General features: G+C 35.4%; 1 protein-coding gene and 1 pseudogene across 1 annotated transcript; one reads left to right on the top strand and one right to left on the bottom strand.

Moving 5' to 3' along the window:
* The first annotated feature begins 5,024 nt into the window (after positions 1-5,024).
* LOC143615748 (uncharacterized) lies at positions 5,025-6,900 on the top strand. The gene is made up of 3 exons (XM_077088798.1): positions 5,025-5,453; positions 5,946-6,131; positions 6,238-6,900. The coding sequence occupies exons 1-3, from the start codon at positions 5,025-5,027 to the stop codon at positions 6,523-6,525; spliced, it is 903 nt and encodes a 300-aa protein (XP_076944913.1). The 3' UTR covers positions 6,526-6,900.
* A 4,012-nt stretch (positions 6,901-10,912) lies between these two features.
* LOC143615749 (mitogen-activated protein kinase kinase kinase 20 pseudogene) lies at positions 10,913-11,962 on the bottom strand (annotated as a pseudogene).
* Positions 11,963-24,193: the final 12,231 nt, after the last annotated feature.

Here is a 24,193-nt window from a genome sequence, read left to right as displayed (position 1 = left end):
TGTCGTGAATAATCGGAGAGATCGGTTTAACGAGCAAGACCTATATTAAATGGGTCTTGTGTTAGTAGGTAGTTTTGGAAGGCTTTAAAATAAAATACATGACAAATAAAGTAAATAAATAAAGTTTAGAATTTAAAATGTAAATATTTGAGAAATTAAAGAAACTAGTTTTGTAAAATAAGTTTACCCGAAACCGGGTCTCGGTATTCTATTCAATAGTTTTTTTCTTTTTTTTTACTCAACCTATGTTAAGTAATAATGTGGGTTAAAATGCAATATTGCAAAACCCTTGGTTATAAGAATACCAAAACGAGGTTTAAACGAGTGTTCGGGTTTGTCGGTTCGAGACTTGATAATTGACCAAGCTCAAAGTTAACTTCCCAAAATAATAAATGTTATAAGATAACTCCATAAAAATCAAAATAGACTTAACCAAGTATGTAGTTCTATTGTGAAGAACCTTAACGTTCGTTAAGCGAGTATACGACTTTATCGGTCCGAACTTGTTATAAGATCAAGTTGGTTACCGACATGCCAAGTATGTTTAGAAATGAACTAAAATTGATTTAAAATATAATCTTGAAGAAAAATATGAGTTTTGGTGGCTGAAAACACACTTGTGTGTCTTAAGGGAGTGAACTCGATTTAGTTCGGTTTTTTGGTCCGGTCCTTGACTCGGAATAAGACCGAGGATGGTTACCACATACCCAATTACCATGGAACTTGTAAAATAACTTATAAACAATAATACTCAAGTTTTACATTCAAAAAGTTAACAATAAAGCTTTTAAACAAAAGTTCGGTTTTTGGTTCGGTTCTCAACTTGGGATGAAACCGAGGCTAGTCACCACATACCCAATACCATGGAACTTGACAAATATGAACAATAAACTAAAATATGCAGAAGTTAAGCAAGTATAAAAGTTATATGGTTAGATTTGTTAAATATATAAACAAGGACTACAAAGTCCTCCATGTAACCTTGCCTTACTAGCCCGACATTTCAACCGGCCGAGACCGGAGAAATGAAAGACCGAAGGTAAACAAGGAGTGTATATTATATATATGTTGTAACATCAAGCTTTAAGTATTGAGAAGTTAGTTAAAATGAAAGATTAGCTTATGAAGAACAATCTTAGAATTCAAGAATTTGAGAGAGAAATGAGGAAATGAGCAAGCACAAATGAAGAAGATGGGTATCTATATATAGGGTAAGTTGAATGGGTTTTTCATAAAGGGTATTGCATGAAAATGGGTTAGTTATAGACCCAAGAAGCACAAACTACAAATGGGTCCTTCAAGTCTCCATTTTGGTAGTTTTAGTCCATTGAGTTCGTTTTGAGCGTTTTCGGGGCATTTTAAGAACCGAAAAGGGTGTTTGTTTTTAGATCCAACAACTATAAAACAAATATGTAACATAAAATTCATCATTTTGATAATATCGAAAGGTTCGGGATACAAAACGGGTCGGTTTACATTAAGAATACAAGTATAAAATAACCCGAAATTGACAAATGTCATAGGTATGATGAAGATGGAGGTCAACGGTGGTCGGTGACACTGTTTGACGGCTGAACGACCGGAGATCTATTTTCCGGCAGTAAGCCACCCATGGTTTGTTGTTGTTGTTGTTGTTGGTTGTGAACGGTGGTGATTACGGCGGTTATGGTGGTGTTTGGTCGGAGAGGGTTCACCGGAAATGGATGCCGGCGGTGCTCTTGTATAGATGGCGGCTGCAATAATGTTAGGGTTTCTGTTTGTTTTGTCTCCTTCATCTTCACGTGACATATCATATATTTGAGGTGGGCTCCCTATTACATGTTGGGCCTCAAACTAAGTTGGGTTTTGGACAGATTTTGAGAGATGTCTTTGGGCCGAGTAAGTCGTTTATTTTTTGTGTTGACCAAACTGAAGAAAGTCAAAATGTGTTCAGGTTTCGTCTTGTTTAACCGTGTTCAAAGCTTGTTATTTCTAAGGCGTTCGAGAAGTTGGATTCGAAAGGTGAACTTCGAATGAAATAATAAGTTTTGTTCATTTGATCGATGAAGCCGGTAATTCGAGATTGATTTGTGGAAATTCGAGCTCATCTCATGCCTATATACAGGCGAGAACTACTTCAACATTAAATATAGGTGGGTCATACCTTGAGGGGGTGAATTGAAACGAAGAGGCTTTGATTTATCGGGTGACTTGTGAAGATGCGAGACACGGTTTGACAAAGTTTTGATATCACAAGTCAAGGGGGTGATTGTAAGGCCAATATTTGTGACTTGCGATATCAAATTACGAAACCCATTATTTATTCACGTTCAAGATAATAATTAATGTCGGCGAGAAATCCGGACACGAGACGAGAACTTCAACACGCGTTTAACTTCAACGAGAATGCTTCTAGAATGTTTTTTTGTTTAGCTATATATAGGGCATTAGTTGTCATATGTATGTGTGTTGTAAGGTGTAAATCATCCACCCAAGGGGAGCTCACCTTGGGTGGGTCGGTTCGTTTATCATATATCAAATCTTTAATCGGCAACGAGATTGTTCACTTATTTTATCTTTATATTATTTATGTTCGGGTCGTTTGATTTACCGCACCCGTCTCGAGCACTTATCAAGAACAAAGCCGTTCGTTGTCGGATCCGGTTACCTACAGGTGTATACCTTTTCCACCCTTCACTGGTCCTACGTGGCACTTAAAAGTGAGAAGGATCTCATTTGACCCCCCCCCCCCCCCCAAATACCATCTCACGTGTGACGTGAGGAGAATGATCATTCCGATCACCTGGACCTTAACCAATCAATTTTTGTTTTGTTTTTTTTCTTTTCTTTATATTATTAAAATAATGGAATTGTGGAGAATGAGAGAAATGAACCACGACAAAGGTTGAAGGGTGAGGTTGACGTGGTGCAGACGTGATGAATGAGGAGAAATGGCACAAACGAGCCATACTCATTAGCCTAAGACCATGCGTAGTGGGACGCTTCCCAACCCCAAGACGTTGAGAACACCGCCCCTGGGGCGCTTTGGAGAGAGAGGGGGGGGGGGGTGGGGTTCCCACAAAGCGCCGGTAAGAGGTAAAAGAGGGGGAAAATGACTGGTGGGTTGGTTTAATTGTGTTTAATCATATTTATTAATGTCTTTTAATCAAAGGTTGAGAAGAGAAAATGGAGTTGCATACTTTAACCATGGAGAAGAAGGAGGGAGACGGTTTAGGGTTAAAACATCAACACACTTTCTTTTATTTGAAACATAAATGCTACATTTTTTACCCTTAAATTTATAACTTTCAAAAATTTGACCTAAAACTTTATCTTTTACATTATGATTGCATTTAATGTAATTTTATTTCTTTATTTTATTTAATGAAATTTATTTGTTTTATTTTTATTGAAAAAATGAATAATAATAATAATAATAATAATAATAATAATAATTGAAAGGAGTTTTATCCACTACACTCATTTTAACCAAAAAACCCCTATAGTGATGTGACGTCACATGACGCAAAACGTCCATAAAGGCTCCATCCATTTAAAAGGGGTTATGACGCAACTTGTTACTCGTTTGTCCGCTACTTTATTGTAATCGTTTTGATTTTATCAAGAAATACTGTAATAGTAGTACAACTACTACACAAGTTACCTCTTGGAACTACCTGCGTGTTTTTTAAGATCATTTGGAAAATACACTTGGTACAAATTGTACAGAGCACATGAGTTAGATCATAAAGTTATTTTAAACAATTACTAAAAGAGAAATAAAAAACAGCTAGCACCTCCCAACAAATACTATTTTTTCCTTCTAACTTTGTCGGTGGTCGATAAAATTTGCATACCAACCAGTAGTAGTATTATTATCCCTCCACACCAAATAAATTGTTACATATCCCTAAACGTGTTTCATCGGCCTAATGTATAGCAAGCATCCCATGTTTTAAAGGCTCAAATTCAATAGTGGTTTGGTTTGTTTCACTTTCAACTTAATGTAAACCATTATACATGCATAGATGAGTATTAATGAGTTGGCGTATAAAAAACTGATTGATGGCACCACCTTATATCACGCCATCCAGATTCCTTTTTCTTATAAATATATAAGTTTTTTTTAGTTCCATCACTATTAGACTGTATGCTATGGTGAGGGGCATCGAAGCCCCTCCACAGTGCCACGTAGACACCGGGGGCTTCGAAGCCCTTCTCTATAACGCCACGCTATGGTTAAAGCCTTTTTGGCGCCCCATTATATATATAAATGCATATGTATATGTGTATGTGTGTGAATAATAGGAAGAGAGAGAGAGAAGGCGCCGAAGAGAGAGAGAGAAGGCGCCAGTCATCCCATCCGCGCCCCTACCCACAGCGCCCGCGGCGGTGAACGGCGCCCACCGCACCCCAAAATCGCCCATGAGGGCGCCCATAGCGACCAGCCTTACGAGCATAATTGAAGCTGACTCAATTCATGTTAACCTGTACCGCAACACTTGTTTTATCGTTCGAATAATCGTTGTTTTAAATATGTTATATTTTTCGTAACACAAGCTATACAACTATTAGGGTCGTTTAGTAATTTAATTTTTGAGTTTAATGTCGTCACCGTAACAAAGCTAATTATTACAAACAGAATTCGTATCACTTTGATTAGTATTTGTTTATTTTAAACGATAACTTTTGTATTATAAGACATACAAGCAAATCATTTCAAAGTGATATCGTAACAAACTTAAGCATACCAATCAAATACAAGTTAATGCGCCGTCAGGAACGGATACAAACCTTGCTTTTATCATTTAAATTTTCTTTCTAGAAAAAAAGTAACAGTGATACAATTTCTAATAATACGGCTTCTTTTTCCTTCCTACTACTACATGGTGTCAATAAACAAATCCACTAAAGTCCACCTGCAAACCAACTAACGCCAATAACATGTTTTCTTCCTGTCAATCTCAAGCCTCCCCGTCGGTGGCCACTGCTTGCTCTTTAACAGTCTGACACCAAACACAAATACCACACTCTCATATCAAGCAATGCACGCAAAGACAGATTCCGAGGTCACCAGCCTCACGGCCTCATCACCGACAAGGTCACCTCACCGGCCAGTCTACTACGTGCAAAGTCCGTCACGCGACTCGCATGACGGCGGGAAGACTACCAACTCCTTTCATTCAACGCCGGTGTTGAGTCCCAACGGGTCACCCGGGCGTCAGTCCAGGAACTCTTCGTCTACTAGATATTCCGGGTCCAGGAAAGGCGGCCAAAGTCAAGGTTATCAGAAGGGAGAGAAGGGGTTTGATGCGATTGAGGAGGAAGGGCTGTACGATGAAGATGGTCGGAAGGGGATTCCTAGGAGATGTTATGTTCTGGCTTTTGTTGTGGGGTTCTTTGTTTTGTTTACGTTTTTTGGTCTTGTTTTGTGGGGGGCTGCTAGACCTCAGAAGCCAGTCATCACCATGAGGGTAACTAAATCTTTCAGTTTTGTTCTAGTAATTGAATTGAATCAATTTCATCATGCTTATTAATGTTACAGGACACTCTTTTATGTCTTGGGATAGGATAAAGGGTGTTCGTTGCGGGTTATTTCGGTTCTTTGTTTTGTTAATTTTATTCGGTTGTAACTGAACTGAACCGAAATAACCTAATTCAGTCCACCAAATTGGTTACTCGGTTACGGTTACAATTCCCAAATTGGTTAATTGAATAACCAATCTCTTAACATAAATCATCAACGGATAACCGAATCGAAAACTGATTTGGTATGGTTACAACTTAAACCGAATAAAACTCCCGTTTGGTTTTTCGGTCTCAATCTGGGTTAGTTTTCATTGAATTTGATTTCAAACCGAATATATGAAGTGAGATTTTACTGCTTATGTTTGTTCATTTGTTAATGTTAAAACTTAGCAACTGAAAATACGCACCAATAAAAGATGCAATTTTTCTTTTTGCAGAGTATTGCATTTGATCAATTTGTAGTAAATGCTGGGGCGGATGCATCTGGAGTAGCTACAGAGATGGTGACACTCAACGCCACAGTCAGATTCAATTTTCGCAACCGTGGTACATTCTTCGGGGTTCATGTATCATCCACACCACTAGATCTCGCCTACACCGAGCTAACCTTGGCCACTGGATCTGTAAGCGACCTAGTTCTTGACCATTTGATGAATTGATTTTACTTTCAAAAAATTATTACTCAACTCAATCCAAATTCACATGGGTATTTGGCATTCCCCTGTGCAGATCAAGAAATTTTATCAATCAAGAAAAGGTCACCGACTCGTGAGTGTGAACGTGCAAGGTGTTCGTGTCCCATTGTACGGTGGAGGTGTGAATTGGAGCAGTGAGAACGGTAAACTAACCGCACCCGTGCCACTGAACCTGAACTTCACTGTTAAAGCCAAGGCTTACGTGCTAGGAAAACTGGTGAAGCCTAAGTTCCACAAAAAGGTGTCGTGTGCCATTGTTTATAAGCCCACTAAGGTCATCAACACGCCCATTTCACTCAAGAACTCGTGCATTGTCGTGTAGCCCGTGAACATTGGCGTTAGTAGGTTATACCTCCGGGACTGATATTTGGGTCGTTCAGGCATAAAAACAAACAGTTGGCGTACATAATGCACTGAGTTGAACGAGTTATGTTTTGTCGACTGCGTCGGTGAGCTTAGAAACTATTTTATTCAAGAATGGTGTGACAGTGTGTTATAGGTATAAAGTATTTGAAAGTATATTTGTTGTACTATTATTTGATGTTAATGGGAATATAAGTTATTGTATTTATAAAGTGATTTGTATTTTGTGCCGGTGCTATTTGGTTGATTTGGATCGAAGCATCCACAGACGGATTCCATGAGTCAAACAAAGTAGTCGGTGTATGGAATTGCATTTTTTCAATTTGATTATTGAAGCATGTGATAAATAAATTATGTTTATGTTTAGAATAAATAGTTTGAATATTCCAAATTATAGACAGGATCTTTTTCAAAAATGATCTTATTTCTCTATCCTTTATTAGATATTCTTCTCGGTTTTAGTCATTTAACTAACGTTTTTTTCATTCTTTATTAAATGGGAGCATACCCTAGACATATTGAATTCCAATGGTCGTTCAAAATCGATTTTGAAATTGCTTGCATTGAAACCGGATTGTTTTCTAAAACTTGAGATCGAGAGGGTTCTAGATATTATCAAATACATATGTTTTTCTCAAAACTGATTGCGGTGTCATTGGCGGTTGTGATGGTGGTGGTTGTTTCATGATAAGGGTGGTGAGGACGATGGGCCGCATATGGTTTTGAGATGACATGGCGAGTACTTCATTCACCTTGTCGGTTGCTTCGATTTTTTTTCAACGAGTCTTAAATATTTTGGTGTAATTGGATTGACTTTGCCGGAAAATGTAAATCGTAATATACATTAAACAGTCCGGAGATGCGGATGCATGCTTGTTTGTGTTTGATGTTAGGACGAAATCCCTAACTAACGGGGGCTGAGGACAACAGCCCTGACTGGGGTCAAACCAACCAAAATAGGCAGATTTTAATAAAAATTCGAAACTATTGGTATATTGAAAATTCATTAAAAAATGAATTTTCGGATTTTGATGCATTAACATTATAAGTCAAATTTGTGGAAATTCCTCAATAGTTAGGTGGTATGGCTATCAGATAATCCAAGTTATAAACTCGGAAATTCCCTAACAGTCTGGTGGTGCAATGGCGGCTATTCAAGTGAAGTGAGATGGACAATGTAATTTGGAGTTTAAGTTTGGGGATGATTGAGATTTGAGGGCGAATGAGGGGTTTTATTTTTGACATATATAGCCCTTGTAATTATTTTAGTTGAAACGTAATATTAAATTATGTTACAAATGATAACTCTTCAAGGGATAAAAATACTAAAATTGTCATCAGATGCAGTGCAAATGAGATAACTTAACTGGAAAACTTAAATCTTTTAGTGTAAATGACTAAAACCAAGAGAATATCCAAATAAAGAATAATGATTGAAGTCGTTTTAAAAAAGAACTTAGTCCATAATTCGGGATGTTCATAAAAATAAAAGTTGTAATTCAGTCTTATGTTTAAATAACAAATCAAATTTCGCAACTAATTTGCACGTATTTCATTTCCACGAATGATATTTGTTTTAAATACAATTATTTTTTTCTGAATGATAAAAATATAACAGAAAACTAGTTATTATAGCTTTAAAACAAACATCATTAACAAAAAATGTTATAACGTTCTTCAAAAGTCAATTTAAACGGAAACAATCGATGAAGGCGGATGCTCTATTTATTAATGGACAATGGAGTGTGTTGACCTAAGTACCAATTAGACTATTATTGGGAACTGGGTTTAGTCACAGATTAGCCTCATAGCCAGCTGATATGTCCCGTTTATGAACAGGGTCTGCATGTTTCTTTCATGTTCAAACTTTTTTATAAATAAAACCGTACTGTTATATTTTTTTTAAAGTTAAAAATTGTAACTTTCATGAACAAACAAAGTTATATATAATAGTTTGGTTGTAAACTTAGGTTGTTTGAAAAACATAGGTTGCAACTGTGGACAAAAATGAATTTTCAATTTTTTTAGTTCAAATTTTCAATAGTTTGGAGCCCTCTACCCTCCTGTTGCGGCCCAATTAATCTAACGTTGAAGCCCATCTTGGCCCATCTAGACTTTTAAAACACGGGTAACACGCCGGTGTTTTTATGTTTTAAGACGATTGCTAGTAGAATTAGTTTTGAGACTTTGAGCGCCATTCACTAATTCTTTTGGACCAATTAATAAAACAATTGCTACTATTCTCTCTAGTTGAACTCCACCAGATTAATTCCATCTTATTAATTCACCTTCATTTAAAATAAAATCACTTGAATTAATTTACTCCACCAATTAAGTTTGATTGTTTGAATCATCGGTATGCATTTTCTCATCAAAAAAGTAAATAGACTAAAGTTTGTGCATGTTGCATGAGTCGTTTGTGCACTATTTTTATTTTTAAGTGCAAGGAGCATATATCATATATGAATCAAGCAAGGCATAGCAGAAACTTAGGAGATGGGTGGGTGGGGGGGGGATGATCCAATAACCAAAATGAATTATATATACATTAAAAAGTTAATTTAAAAAGGTTTTACTTTTTCAATATTAGCAAATAAAAATCTAGGATTTTGCGCAACAACACTATTAAAACGCATAGTTTTAATATTTCAACTTCGGTCACTAAAGTTTTATACTTTTACATCTCAAAACTTTTCGCCTTTCATCATTCTCCATAAAAAAATTGGACTTTTAACTTTGGCAACCAAACTATATTCTTAATTAAAAGGCAACATGAAAACTTTTAACTTTCAATTTTAACCACCAAACTTTTATAGTTTTACTGATCAAGACTTTTCATCTTTTAACTTTGGGCATAAAACTCTAAAACTTTGACTTTTACACGTCAGGCTTTTCACCTTTCAACTTTGGCCACAAAACATTAGTATTTTTAGGAATGCTAAAATAGACATCTTACCTACATTGTTACAATATTGAATGTCGTTGCCGAACTAATACTGACCGAGTTCTTGCTGTGCCCCCACCGCAACGCGGGGTTTAAGGGTTTCTGGTTCCTGTCATGTCACTATCACCATGTGCGGGTTTAAGGGTTTACGGTTAGATAACCGGAGACAACGTTAGGATCTCTTCACGAATCAAGTTTGAGCTGCGGCAAGACGTAGAGTCTTTAACTTGCTTTGATTTAGGAAGTAGATCTTTAGTTTTGCAATTATTAGTACTCTTTTTAACATTAACCGAATAAAAACAATATCAAAATACATTATAATGAGTAGACATTAAAAACATACCCGTTTAAAAAAATCATTAAAAAGTATATTCATATTTAAACTTTTTAAAAACAATCATGAGGTTACAATACCTCATAAACCGGCCAGTATCAGAAAATCTTAGCTTCAAACCCAAGTTATATCTCTCACTTTTAACACCGTCTAACTAGTAAATATGTTACAGAATAACTATTGATATTTCAATGTCAAAATACTACACTATAATGAGTAATCATTGATATATATTTTCATAAACAATCATTAGGTTATAATACCTTATAAACCGGCTAGTATCAGAATACCGTAGCTTCAAACCCAAGTTGCATATCTCACTTTTAACACCAATTAAGTTTCTTACAGAATAACTACTTTGTATCTTTTAAGCACTTTGTATTTTATTTTTTTTTTATAATAAACAAAAATGCATTCTCAAATAACATGTTTTCTTTACTTTCTCTCTTTTAAATATCTTCTTACCTCCTATCAAGGCTTTCTCTGTTCTGACCTTTCTTTCGTTAACTTATCGACTCCGTTATGCAAGAAAAGAAAAAAAAAGGTGTTTAATGAAATAATCATGTCGGTTGATGGTGCATTTGGAAGACGAGAAACGAAGCCATCTTTCCCAACAAGATTTGGTCGCCTCCGGGGTGGTGAAGAATGTCCAACAGTTAGGGTATCTTTGGATAAAAATAGATCTTTTTTCAACCTTTTGCCATTAACCAACTAGTGTAAATTTAATTTCTAATTGGTTGTTTGTTGGTTCGAGCCTCTAGCAGCTTGCTAATTTGTTCAGTTTTTAATAAAAAAGTAGCCGTTCATAAAAAAATAAAAAAAAACCTTATGCATAAATTTTAATGTTGTTTGGTATTCATCTATATGCTTGATTGCAAACTTTTTACAAAGTAAATAATTCAAAAAACAAGCACATCACCAATTAACCAGAGAAGTAACTACCATCAAAAAGTTCTTTCATCAAGCCATTAGTATAACCGTATTTACATCTATATCCAAAATTTCATAGCCAAAATTAAAAAATAAAAAAAATCTAGTTTCTAAACTTCATCATAGAAACCGCTACCCTCATCTAACCGTGACCCAACCACTTGAAACAGACCAATCAGGCACCTCCACCTCCACCATCACCAACTGCTGCAACCGACCCGCAGCCGACACCCGTGTCTTCGCTTCATTCCAAGAATCCAATTCAAATTCCAATTTCAATTTCGAAGACCAAAAAGGCGTCACCGAAACCACTTGCTCTGTATCCATCTCCCAATCTGGAAAATCAAAGGGATTTCTCGGAGAGCTTAAACTAACCCGATCCTCACCGTCGATAAACGGATGCTTCAGAAGCATCTCAGCCGTCCATCTTTCACTCGTCTCTTTTACAAAACATTTACCCAAAAAATCTTTTCCCGCGTCCGATAATTTCCCGGGAATTTCTGGGGTTTCCGCGCCAACGCCAATTTTCATCAAAAGCGAACCAAAGTCAGAACACGTCCACGCTGGCTTACCCGTCAACATCTCGGACACCAAACACCCAACTGCCCAAACATCCGACGCTTGTTCTTGTTCCCCACCGACAACCGTCTCCGGCGCCATATAAAGCGGCGTACCTCGTACCTCGTATCCCGAACTACACCCCTCAGCCGCCTTTTTTGCCAACCCGAAATCCGCAATTTTAACGGTGTCATCGGAACATAGTAAAACATTCTGAAGCTTAATATCACAATGAACAAACCCTTTCTGATGAATAAACTGAAGCCCTTTTAATACCGACCTCGTATACATCCGAACATTGGATTCCGAAAACCTTAAATTCTCCGAACTCTTCAATTTATCGGCTAACGATCCACCGGAAGCGTACTCCAACGCGACATTATACAACCTCTCACCGTTTTCGACGGTGTAACATTCTCCGTAACAGTTAATAATCTCCGAACAGTCTTTAAACTCATCCAACATCATAAACTCGTTCTTTAAAGAAGCCGAATGAGACACCGCACAAGACTTGACCGCCATTAATGGCGGATAGCTTGAATTATGAGTTGTGGGTTTTGCTAGGCTGACCTTTGCAAAGCTTCCATGGCCGATTGTTTGACCTCTAACAAACTCCATCGGCGTATGCATAATATTGTTTTCTTCGGTTGATTGATGATGGTTGTAAATAGTGAATGAATTGGGGAACAAGTAATAAAGAATTGGGTATATATAGGAGTTGTAATAATAATAATAATAATAATAATAATAATAATAATAATAAGTTTGGATCAATTATATGAAATTGAAATTTAAAATTTGGAAACAGAAAGAGCGCGTGATTGTTATGGGAAGCGTGGGTGATATTATTTTTTTCCGCACTTAAAAAATATCTTTAATTTCTTTGATGGCAAAAGATACACCGTGTCGAAGGATGTTAGCCGAGTATAATTAATAATCATTAAAAGATCTTAATTTCCTAAATTGGGTTAGGTTTAAACAAGAAGTATGGTTTTCTTAAAAAGGCTCGGAAGAAGGGCATTTTGGTCAACACCTAACATCTAACAAAACCCACCCACCTCCTTCCCCTCAAAAGAAAAACCCCTTCAAACCTTCATCTACCTCCGGCCGTCCCCCTTCTTCAGCCTCCGGCAATCTCCACTGTGCAAGGCTTTGCTCCGCCACTCCTTTATCACCGCGTCTCCGACACCAGCAACCTCCGCCTCTGCCACCCATCGATGTCATGAATCCGATTTTCCGACGAGTGTAACCACGTCAATATAAATCTGGTTATAGCAAAATTGATGATTCAGACTATTTTTATGATTAAATTGAAGATATGTTTGATTCTCCGGATTCAACCCCAGTTTTTTTTTTCCGGTTAGAACAGTTTTCCGACGAAGTCGAACAGTGGTGGCCGTGGTGGTGGTAAACGTGGTTAAGCGGCGGATACGAGAGGTTATGGACTTATGGTGATGAATGGTGGTAGCAGCGGGGTTGTTGACATGGTGATGATTGTTGATGACGATGATGTGAGATAGGACTGTGCTTTGTTCTATATTTAAAACACAATAAGATTAAAAATAATAACACTATTCTAAAAGCCTAAAACACAATTTTATACTTAGCCTCTAAAACACAATATGAGTTATATTGAACATCAATTATGTTTTTCATCATGAAAAAACACAATTGTGGTAATGAAAAAAACAAAAATAACACACTGGAAAAACAAGACCATGTTTAACACAATAGAAGAAAACAATATCTTAAAACACAATGAGAGTAATTATGATAAAACACAATGAGAGTAATCTTAAAACACAAAATTTTTTATTTAAAAAACAATATCTTAATAGAGAAAACATTATACTAAAACACAATGAATAAACACATTTTTTGTAATGAAAAAAAAAAAAACACAATAAAAAAAACAATGTTATAACACAATGAACAAAAAACACAATAGCCAACACCTATAGTACAATGCATAAAAACCCACTAATTTTTTTTATTTTTATATAGCAATATGATACTCATATTAAAGATACAAAAACGCTCGCTATTATGATGGTTTTTTTTAAACAATGTTATATAAAAAAGTTATGAGCGTTTTAAAATAATGGGGAAATTAACATGTGACTTCCATGTACAGAGAGAAAGTCAATAATATGTGTTATTCCTTTTTTGCCCCTTCTCTTATTTTATCTATAGTTTTCTCTCAAACTAATCTTAGCCCTTCAAATCTAAATTCAATGAATAAGATTATTTCTTATCTTTCCTGCAAATACTATACTTCTTATTTTAACTTGACCCTTCCTAATTTAATTAATTTCGCATTTTAGTTTTTTATTTCGAAATATTATATTTTTGATATTTTATTTGAAGTAGAAATATGTGTTAATGTAATCTATATATTATGATTTATGTTTAATACAATTGGAAATCAAAATGCATTATTTGGATAGAGGCAAGTTAAATACATGAACTTTAACTAAGCGTTCAGGATTAAATACAAATATTTTTAACAAACCAATTTATTGTTATTATTAGTTTTGTTTTTATAAGTGTTTGCTATTATTTTTTGTTCATATTTGTTAATTTCCGATTATAAGACGTTATAAGTATATGTTGATTTACGTTTTGTTGTTATTATTAGTTTTTTTTTATGCTGTTATAAGTATTTACTGTTATTATTTTGTTGCTAATTTTGATTCCTTTGTTGTCATTATTAGGGTTTTTTCTTTACTATTATAAAACATTGAATATGTAGATTGGTATTGTTCCCACCTTCTCACGTTAAGACCATTTCATACATGAACATTCCCCTTAATTAAGATAATTTGATAAATGATAAACGTGTAAACATCTTTTCTTTTATTTTATATTTTGATATAAAACGGTTATATAATTGTTTGCTTCACTTCGTCGTCATCGTCGTCGTCGTCGTCATCTCAACCGTCAATCACCATGTACACATGAACTGTGTAATTTTTGCATTCCCTACTTATCATGCTTCAAATATAAGTAGAAATTTAGGAGAAAAATATTAGATGTGTGTATTTATTAAAAATATATAGTCTTTAACTTATTTTTTAGGGGCATTTACATATTTCCCCTTCCTAAACTTTGAAATTATATATTTTTTCAAACCATGCTTAAAGAGCATTGTACATTTTGCATTAAAAACTTGTATTTTGAGAAAATATGTAATTTACATAGTTTAGGAAGGGAAAATATGTAAAAATCCCCATTTTATAAAAAGAAAAGATATTGAAATATTTATCGAATCAAATTTGATAGAGGCATATATGCTTTTTAAAGAAAAGTACTCAGGTTTTAAACCTTGGTAATAGAATATATTTTTTGTGTAAAGATTATTAGAGGTGTAACATTTGTTTTAGAAAAATGACGTAAGAAATTATAGTGGTACTAAATGATTTATTTATGAATGCAAGAACATGGTTCAGACCTCAAAGTATCTTCGTGGGATCTCCAAGGGAACATTTCCCATTTGTCATAAACAAATCTCATCATGGTTTATAATTGTATTTGTTTTTTGTTTGTTTTTTTTTCCTCTTTTATTTTGATGCTATTTGTCTCTTTCAACAAAAGAAATTAGAATCTCCAAATGGAAATTATTCCTTGTAAACCCATGTATATTTTAGAGATCGAATTACCTTAAATTGATTTTTCTTAATTAACGATTGTCTTTGTTCACACGAAAATCGTAGAATGCATATGCGACACAAGTTGTTAGTTTTCCGAATATGTCGGGGCATTGTCGTTTAAGCATCACAAAGGGTGTGTAATGTTTAGTTTATGCATTGTTGAGTATATGCCGTAGTTTGATTTTATTTCACGTTTTGTTTATTTTGAGATGTAACACGAAGTTCCTCTCCTCTCGTATTATATCATCAATTATTTATCTTATATAAATACATCTTTTTTTTTTACCGGTTATCAGTTGTAATCCCATTTATCACAATTTTTTTCACTAAACTATGATATTATACATATTAAACCATGTCATAAATTATGTTCGTCATGAGTTATGTCGCAGTTTTTTGCAACAGTTTATCCATTTTGTGTCCTTGTAAGGTTACACAGGGTTTAAGGTTTATTTGCAACATTAGCAATTGCTTTAGTGCTTATAAACCCCGCAACAGATTTTCCGTAGAAATTTGACTGAAGCGAGAACATTCCTTATTATTCCTTATATTGTGAAAATTTTCCCATGCCACTAATACTATATTTTGTCCATGTTGGATTTATTGTAAGGTTTAGTCATTGAATCGACTTTAGATATCGCATAGAATTAATACACTAGATCAATTATCTTACTCAAAATATGTTCTTTCGAGTTTAAAGAATGAGGAACAATATTGAAGGATAAGAACTAGTAGAATACTCCGTGCATTTATGCAAAAATTCGATTGAGCGAGGGAATTTGGATATGAATCAAACATAAAATAATGTTTATAATAATATCATACCTAATAAAATAAAGATAGAAACATAGAGTTGCGAGTAACTGCTTCGGTATCGACAGGGAATCTGCCTTACGTAACTTAGGATAGTAAAATCGTGATATTCCTAAAAGGATGTATCGCGACATGTGTTTTACAGTGATCAGAAACTATAAATACGAATACGATGCCGGTCTCAGTTATACTGACAAGTGCTATGATGTTCGATTGGTATGTTTTGGTTTGTCACAATTCACTCACGGCAATGCCACTTGGTATCGTTTACGTTATTAAAAAGATGATTTATTTCAAACACATCTCCATTTTTATAAATTTTATATTAAAACATTATGGTTTTATCACTACCGCGTATTTAGTTTTTTTTTAACTAACAAACGTTAATTACTATTGAAAATAAAACTATTGAAAAATTAAATGAATAATTGATGTATATTGTTTATAATATAAGGGGTGAAATTAAAACAAAATGAAACAATAATGTCAAGTTTTATCTACTCTTCGATGAACGAAGTATCTTTTGAGACAATCGTTATTTGGTTTATTATGGCTTAAGCTAGATACTCTAATTGCAGAAAAGAAAGGAAAAATTTCATACAATAGTAACCAACTTTTAAAAGTGATCCAATTAGATCACTGATGTATATTTTTTCAAAATTGGCTCACTAAATCTTCAAATAAAGTCTTACCGATTTTTTTGTGCGTCAAGAAAAAAATGGAGGATAAGATGTGTGAGCCGGAATTTGCAATATATGTAGCTAAATTTAAAAAAAATTAAAAAACGTTAATTATATAAAAATTTAAAAATAAAAAATAAAATTAACGTCGCCATTCAGCATCAACTTCAAAAAAAAAAGATAAAAAGATCTCCTATGTGAAACAAAAAAGAAAAAAAGCTAAAAAAAGATGTTAAAACATTTAATTTAATCAAACATGAAAGTAGAGTGACTTAATTGGAACACTTTTTAAAGTTAAGTGACTTAATTGAAACACTTTTAAAAGTTGGTTAGTATTCTATGAAATTACCCTGAAAAGAAAAACTAAATTATGAATAATATGGATCTAAAAATTTGTTGAATTCTTTATGTTTCATGACAACTATATTTATGAAGGTTATTTATACTATTACAACTAGCTATAGCAAATTAACAATAATAATTGTATATAACAAAATACTCATGTTGTCAAATGTCAAATAAGACAAAGAATGCATAGTGGTGCCCTAGATGATTGGGTATGATTAAAAGAATAAAGATTGAAAAGTTATAAAGTCAAGGATGCTCGGAGTATGTATGACGTTTTTTTTCGAACGTCAAATTACAATAAAACAGCTAGCAAGAAGCTAGAAACCGAACAAAAGAAAACAAGAGTAAACATTACAACATAAAATTACACCAATTTTTCCACAGTAAATTTTTGAAAGACGAACGATTTTTTATCTAAAGAAATTCCAACGATTTAATATCTTCCACAGTTTTGGTGAAACAAACCGGCTTATTTGTAAAGATGACTTCGTTTCTAGTCTTCCAAATGCACCAACACGCTGTGAGAATGATCCCGTATAAAACCTTGTTTTTCTGAGTCCCAAGATTGCTAATTTCATAATAACGTAGCAAGTCGCGCATCGAAAAAGCATAGATGGGAGGAATGTGACACCAATTGCTAACAAATTGCCAAACTAGTGTGGCAAAATAACAAGAAGTGAGGAGATGATCACTCGTTTCTTCGTATTCTCCACATAATCTACAAGTCACCGAACCCACCTCAATGTCTCTTTTGGATAAAGCCACGAGGGTCGATAGTCTATCCATTTCCGCCTTCCAAGCGTGAATGTTTACTTTTTTAGGCACCCAACTATTCCACTTAAAAATAAACGAAACACCCAAATTTGAGTAATAGATAAGTAAAACATGTATGGGAAGATGAGATGCACGCAATATGGACGAACACAAGAACCCATACATTGCATAGCCGTACAAATAAAAAGTCTTAATTATTAAGTTAATTGAGGTTATGTGTAGTGGAAGACTATAAAATGGAGGTGATTTTCGACACGTGACGTCACATTAACAGAAGGATGATTTTCATTTTATAGGTGTAGTGGTGTTAAGCCTCATCACACACACACACACACACACACATATATATATGATCAGGATCATGTGAGAACTTTTTGAGAATGTAGAACCATGAGAACCATTTTAGACCACAAAAAACCCAAAAATAAAAAACAATTATAAAATAGAAAAAACACAAGAATAAAAAAATTAAAAAAACAAAATTCTTATTTATCATCCCGGTTTCATAAAAAAAATATCGGTTTAGCTAAATTATACATATATGTATAATATGTACACACATGTTTTTATACACATATATATAATTTAAGGTAAATGATAATTTATATATGCGTACATTACATAACTAGAGATTAAATGAAATTATACACATGTGTATAGGTATAATACGAATTAAATTCTTTTTTTATTTAACCGAAATGAAATATAAAAATTTTGGTTTTTTTACTTTTTTAAAATTTTCGTTTTTTTTTGTTTTATAATTTTTTAGAATCATTTTTTAGTGGTCGAAAATGATTCTCAAAGTTCTCAATTTACAAAGGGTTCTCTTAGGATCCTTACCATATATATATATATATATATTACACACACATACTAATATAATAATAATATCCAAACAAAAACACTAAGCGACAAATCTATGTCCCCCCCCTCACCCGCCCACAACTTATCGCCCACTTATCGGGGGGGGGGGGGGGATGTTCTCGCCACATATCACCCAATTTTTGGAATTTGTCGCCCCACTATACTTAGACTAAGATGCGTATCACAAGACTTCTGATTTCAGACATAGTAAAAGAGGATATGCACCACAACGTCATGCCCAAGCCCCAAAGAGGGCCTTCAATCCTTTATGCATTTAATCAACATTATATACAAATGCAATTAATATTCTAAAGTTCTATTTAAGTTTTGTGTTTATATGTCTTAATCTTAAAAATGTCTACATAGTTCGTAACCCGAATCCCGTTGAAGAAATCTCGTCAAATTGTAAACGAGTTGAGTTGAGCTAGTCAGCTAGGATTACTAATTAACAAATCGATCCTTGAGCCAAGGTTGGATTGCTCGTTGCTTGTGTAAGTTAGCACCAACTTTATTATTTTAGGCCAAATCAAAAGCATTCAATCTTTTAAGCAAAAGTCCTCTTCGTTATCCTGTTTATTTCACATCAATACCATTTCTTTTTTTAACTTCTAAAATTCATCCGAGCTAAGAAAAACTGAGCCGGTTTTAATAGAATCATGTAAATCAGCGTAACAACCATGCGTTATTCTTTCTGCAATTTATACAGGAAAAGATAAACTAACGGTACTGAGGACGCACCCTTCGGGTTATCATTGGTATCATCTCCAACATCTCCATAAGTGCCCATAGCAAATCCACAAAGGACATCCTCAAAAGAATCGGTTTCGTCAACCCGAATCTCCAAAGACGAATGAGTGATTGTGCGGGTGATTGGTTGGACACCTTCAGGTAGTTTGGTGTAGAATTATAGATGGAAAACCAACTGTACCAATTTGACAAACTTTTGGGTATTTTAGTAAAAAAAAATTAGGTGTCTCAATGAAGCAACATGATTTTTAAGGTTTTAATGATATTGCATAATTGTTCATTTAAACAGAAACGGATGACCAATTGAATGTACTGCACTTTGGTTTTCTACATTTTATGCCAACTGATATCAAAAACAGGTTTTGTATGTTAGTCTAATTACGTAGCACGTGTTCTCACGATTGGACAGCATGCCATTACTGTCATTATAAAATATCACCCACAAAAACATTACAATACTTTCATAAAAACAAAAAAGCAGCTAAAATGACGTGCAAATCGTCATGTTTCACGTGAAAATAAAATAAAGAATTGTCAATTCATCACTTAACTAACGAGTAACACCCATGACCACTTATTGTTGCTACCACTACCTAACAGGCTAACATTGATCACCATCCCATCTACCACCGTCAAAACTCAAAACCATTGTTTTCGCCATCGTCACCGGTGGCACAATCTCCATCGCTGCCTCCACACCGTCATTGTCATCGCCTCTGTTAGGGTCTCCATCATTGTGGCTAATACCCGTCGCAAAGTGTCAAACATAAATATACCATATGGAACTAATTTGTTACTGTCTCTTTATAAAACAACCCATCTCAAATCATGGTAATTTTTTAGTTCGATCAATTTGACCAAAATCAAACTAATGCTTTTTAATATTGATTTCATTCTAACTTGAACTCTTTTTGGCCCGACACCTAGTACGCCTTATAAACCTGGCATAACTCATATGACTCACAATCAAGCTTAGTTAGTTTATTAATAAGTTATGACACATAGTTAAAGTAAGATTAATATTTATATTGATCTAAGTATTAAATGGCTCTCACGATTATTTTTACTTAATTATAATGATCAAAATATTAATATCCTATGGCAGTAATTATTCGATGAGACATAATTATACTTATTATCATAACTTATAGTTTCCCTTATATATATATATATATATATATATATATATAGAAAATATAAAAGAGAGATTAACACCTGAAATAACCTTAGCTATTACATCACCATTAGTGAACCCCCCCCCCCCTCTCTCTCTCTCTACAAACTGTGAACTAAACATCTCACCTCATCTCCATCATAATCATACACTCTAAACGGGAACCCCACATCATTAAGATCGCGGCGAGTTCCATAACCACTTACACCATATTCATAGATACACGATTCTAATCACAGACTTGATCAACATATAAATTGTTAATAGTTATAGTCACCATACGAATTTTATTGTGTACAATTTATGCATCCCTCAAATGAATTATAGTAACAGTAAGCGTTATCAAAAGTATTTTTAATATGCTAATAATTTTTAGAATATGTAACACGTGATAGGACATACTATACTATAATAATTAAATGGCTGACAAATCCAGCTTAAATAAACCATATCTTAACAAAATCTATTTAATGAAGACCACACTTTCTTTCACACTGAAATAATCATATAATTATTATGTTGTTTTTAAAGTACTATAAAGAAAAAAAAGATATTGGATTTTAATAATCAAAACTTTGGTCTTTTGGCCGTCATTAATCTAACTTAAGAAAATTTCCTGTGTTAATCCTAATTTTCATCTTATAGGCCTCCACTAAGCCTTTTCCTAACTGAGACCCGGTTAATTTTTAGACAAAATATGTCATTTCTCTCCGTCTAGAGGTGCAAATGAGCCGAGACGAGCTCGAGCTCGGATCACTTCTGTATTTATTTCTAAAGCTCGAGTTTGGCTCATGAGTGATTTTTCAAGCTCGATGTCAACTCGTTTACTATTTATTAATCAATTTTCATATATTAATAATAAAAAATTATATAAAAACAGTATTATATAATATGTTTTAAAGTTTATTTAACTTTTCATTTGTCCTTCTCAAGTTGGAGAAATGACAATTTTTTGCCCTAAAATTAACCAGGTTAGTCTATGTTAGGAAAAAGCTCGGTGGACATCAATAGAATGAAAGTTGGGATTAACCTAGGGAATTTTTTAAGTTAGGATTAATACCAGCAAATAGACCAAAATTTGAATTATTAAAATCCTACATTCCTAAAGAAAATGTAAAATACAAAGAAAATCAATGATATCTGGTTGCTTATTTGATCACCAAATATAAATTTGATATATGCTTTATTAATTTCTTTATAAAGTTGCCGTTAAAAAATCTTTGTAAAGTTACCTTAATATTTAATAATGCTAAATAATTTCAATAAAATATATTTCTGTAAGCAGATTACACTATTACAGGGGAAGGAGTCGAATAGTGGTCACATTAACCAATCATATGCATGAGGGTGAGTGTAATGTCCATTTTGTAAGAATTGAACGTGAGCTGACTCATGTGCTTTATTATAATAATTTTGATTTGAATAGCTATATATAGCGGAATATACAAAATTATCAAGGTAAGACTTTTTAGTGTTTACCTGAAGAAAAACTAATCGGCCCCGGGCAGATTACGGATAATCTGGGGGTTAAATAGATGTTTCCCACGAGGGGTTAGACCCGGCAAAGATGGTTCTTTTGATAACCTGCAAAACAGATACCGTGAGCTCGTCACTGAGAAGGGGGGGTACCTCCTTGTGACCACCATCCGGCGTGAGAATCAGACTAGATTGCTCTTGAATATAAGTGTATATTAAGAGAATGACTAGAGCAGATATCAGGTAATATATCAAGATATGAGATATGAGATAAGATGATACAATTCCAAGGTGTTGGAGTATTTATAGCCGAAGGTAGGTTTCCAAGCAGGTACAGCCGGCTGAATAGTGTTCCTGTTCTGCCAACTGTGGGCTACGCACATGCCATGCTGGTGGTTGGTGGATAGACAGCGGCTGATAGTGACCAGGCCGGCTGTGTACTATTCCTGTTCCACCAACTGCAGGCCATGCACGTCCTCCGACAGGTTGGTGAGTAGGCAGCGGCTAATAGTGACATACAGTACAAGAGCGTGCTGCTCGTCATACTGTTGTCAGTGAGCTGTCGTATCCTTGGTCAGATCTTTTGTCCATACCTCGTCAGGTACAGTACAAAAGATCCTCTAGTATCGTACGGACTGGCTCATTTGGGCGGGAGTTCTCCCGGCTTTGTGCGGGAGTGTTCCCGGCTTGCTCACTCCTTCTTCAGGTGACATTACTGAATTATTTAAGAGTTAAGTGCCTTGTGCGTGTAGCTTTGCTGCGCAGGTAGCCTTCCCTGATGGCTTGTATCCGCAGCTGCGGGAACAGGCGGAGTACTTCACCATTGGGAGGCTTTTCCTGCGGGAACAGCTTGCGTACTGCGCGTAAGGACGTCACGTCTCTGAGCATGGTGGGTCCTGCGGGCCCAGTTGGTTTCTACGCAGACGTCCCTCTTCAAGGGGTTGCGAGTTTAGCCTTTGCGCAGACGTCCCTGTTGAAGGTGAGTCTTGCGGGTTCAACTGCGCAGACGTCCCTCTTTGAGGTGAGTCTTGCGGGTCCAACTGGGCTCTGCTGGGACCTACCTCTTCAAGTCCCCCCAGTCCAATGTTCTTCTCATGAATTGTTAATAAGTGAGGTGAACTTTTGGACTTAGGCAAAGGGTTTTGAAAAGGGTTTAGTTTTAAGGTTTTCCATGGGGATTCTTCCCGCGGAAGTCCTAATGTCACGTGCAGAAATTCCCGACTTTTCTGCTTGATCTTTGGGTGTGATGCGGGTAGGTCTGTAACCTCCTCGCAAGTCAGGAGCGTTGAGTTCCACTTGTGTAGATTCTCCATGAGGTTTTGGTAGTTTTGAACATAGTGATCAATTATGTTTAAACAACCAATTCCATCTTGGAGCTTCAAACAATCTAGTTCTCGACGTTCCCGCTATGCGGGGATGTTATTCCCGTTTCCGCAAGCATGGCCCAGAAGATCATTCTTGGTTTCAATTCCCTGCGGAGTGCTAGGTATGTGAAGGGTTTCGCCTTGACACTGTACCCGCACTCGTCTTATAGTTACTTTACTTCCAAGGTATTACTGGCTTCAATTCCCTGCGGGTGCCTAGTATGTGAAGGGTTTTGCCTTGACACTGTACTCGCACCCGTCTTATGGTTACTTGGTTGCCGAGGTATTCTTGGCTTTAATTCCCTGCGGGTGCTAAGTATGTGAAGGGTTTTGCCTTAACACTGTACCCGCACCTGTCTTATAGTTACTTGGTTGCCAAGGTAAGGGGTATATTCCCGCTTACTTTTGAATCTTTTTGAATCTTTTGAAATTCGAAGAGTTGGTGAAAGGATAAGAACAGTCCAAACTGTTGAAACGTCGTTCGACGGTTTCCTCTGACAGTGTCAGGACGTGCAGGAAGTTATGGCGACGTGACAGTACATGGTCATTCCAGACGCTTTTTCAGGCGCGTGGGCGCGATTTTTTGGGCGCGTGGGTGCGGATTTTACGGCGCGCGTCCCGTCAACAGTTGTTGCCAGCTTGCTTTTTCCACGTGTCATAGTTTCATTGCACCAGCTCTTTTCTCTCTCCTCCGCATTAAATTCATCGCATTCATTGCGATGAGTATATAAAGGGGGAGAGGGTCCTTTGTAATCCACACTTTCACTTCTCTCTTCTCCTTCTAAGCGATTTCCGGCGAATATTCTCTGTCGAGCATTCTCCTGAAATCATTCTTTACCTCCAAAACATGTCTTCTACTCACGATTTTGAGGCTACTGCCGAGGAGTCTGACGTGTTCGTCGAGAATCCGTCGTCCACTTCCGATAAGGATGACAAGAGTACTGCTGGCGAGTGCCAGTGTGCTCTTCCGG

The sequence above is a fragment of the Bidens hawaiensis genome, unplaced genomic scaffold, assembly GCF_021521415.1.
Source record: "Bidens hawaiensis isolate Kalapana, Puna unplaced genomic scaffold, B.hawaiensis_p1.1 tig00044135_1, whole genome shotgun sequence".
In the NCBI taxonomy this organism is placed as follows: Eukaryota; Viridiplantae; Streptophyta; class Magnoliopsida; order Asterales; family Asteraceae; genus Bidens; species Bidens hawaiensis.
This window is presented reverse-complemented; position numbering and strand designations above follow the sequence as displayed.

Bases quoted from the DNA above. Each gene is read 5' to 3' on its own strand.
- LOC143615748 (XM_077088798.1), top strand. From the start codon at position 5,025: ATGCACGCAAAGACAGATTCCGAGGTCACCAGCCTCACGGCCTCATCA. The intron at 5,454-5,945 runs GTAACTAAATCT...TTCTTTTTGCAG, and splicing joins AGCCAGTCATCACCATGAGG to AGTATTGCATTTGATCAATT. The intron at 6,132-6,237 runs GTAAGCGACCTA...TCCCCTGTGCAG, and splicing joins TAACCTTGGCCACTGGATCT to ATCAAGAAATTTTATCAATC.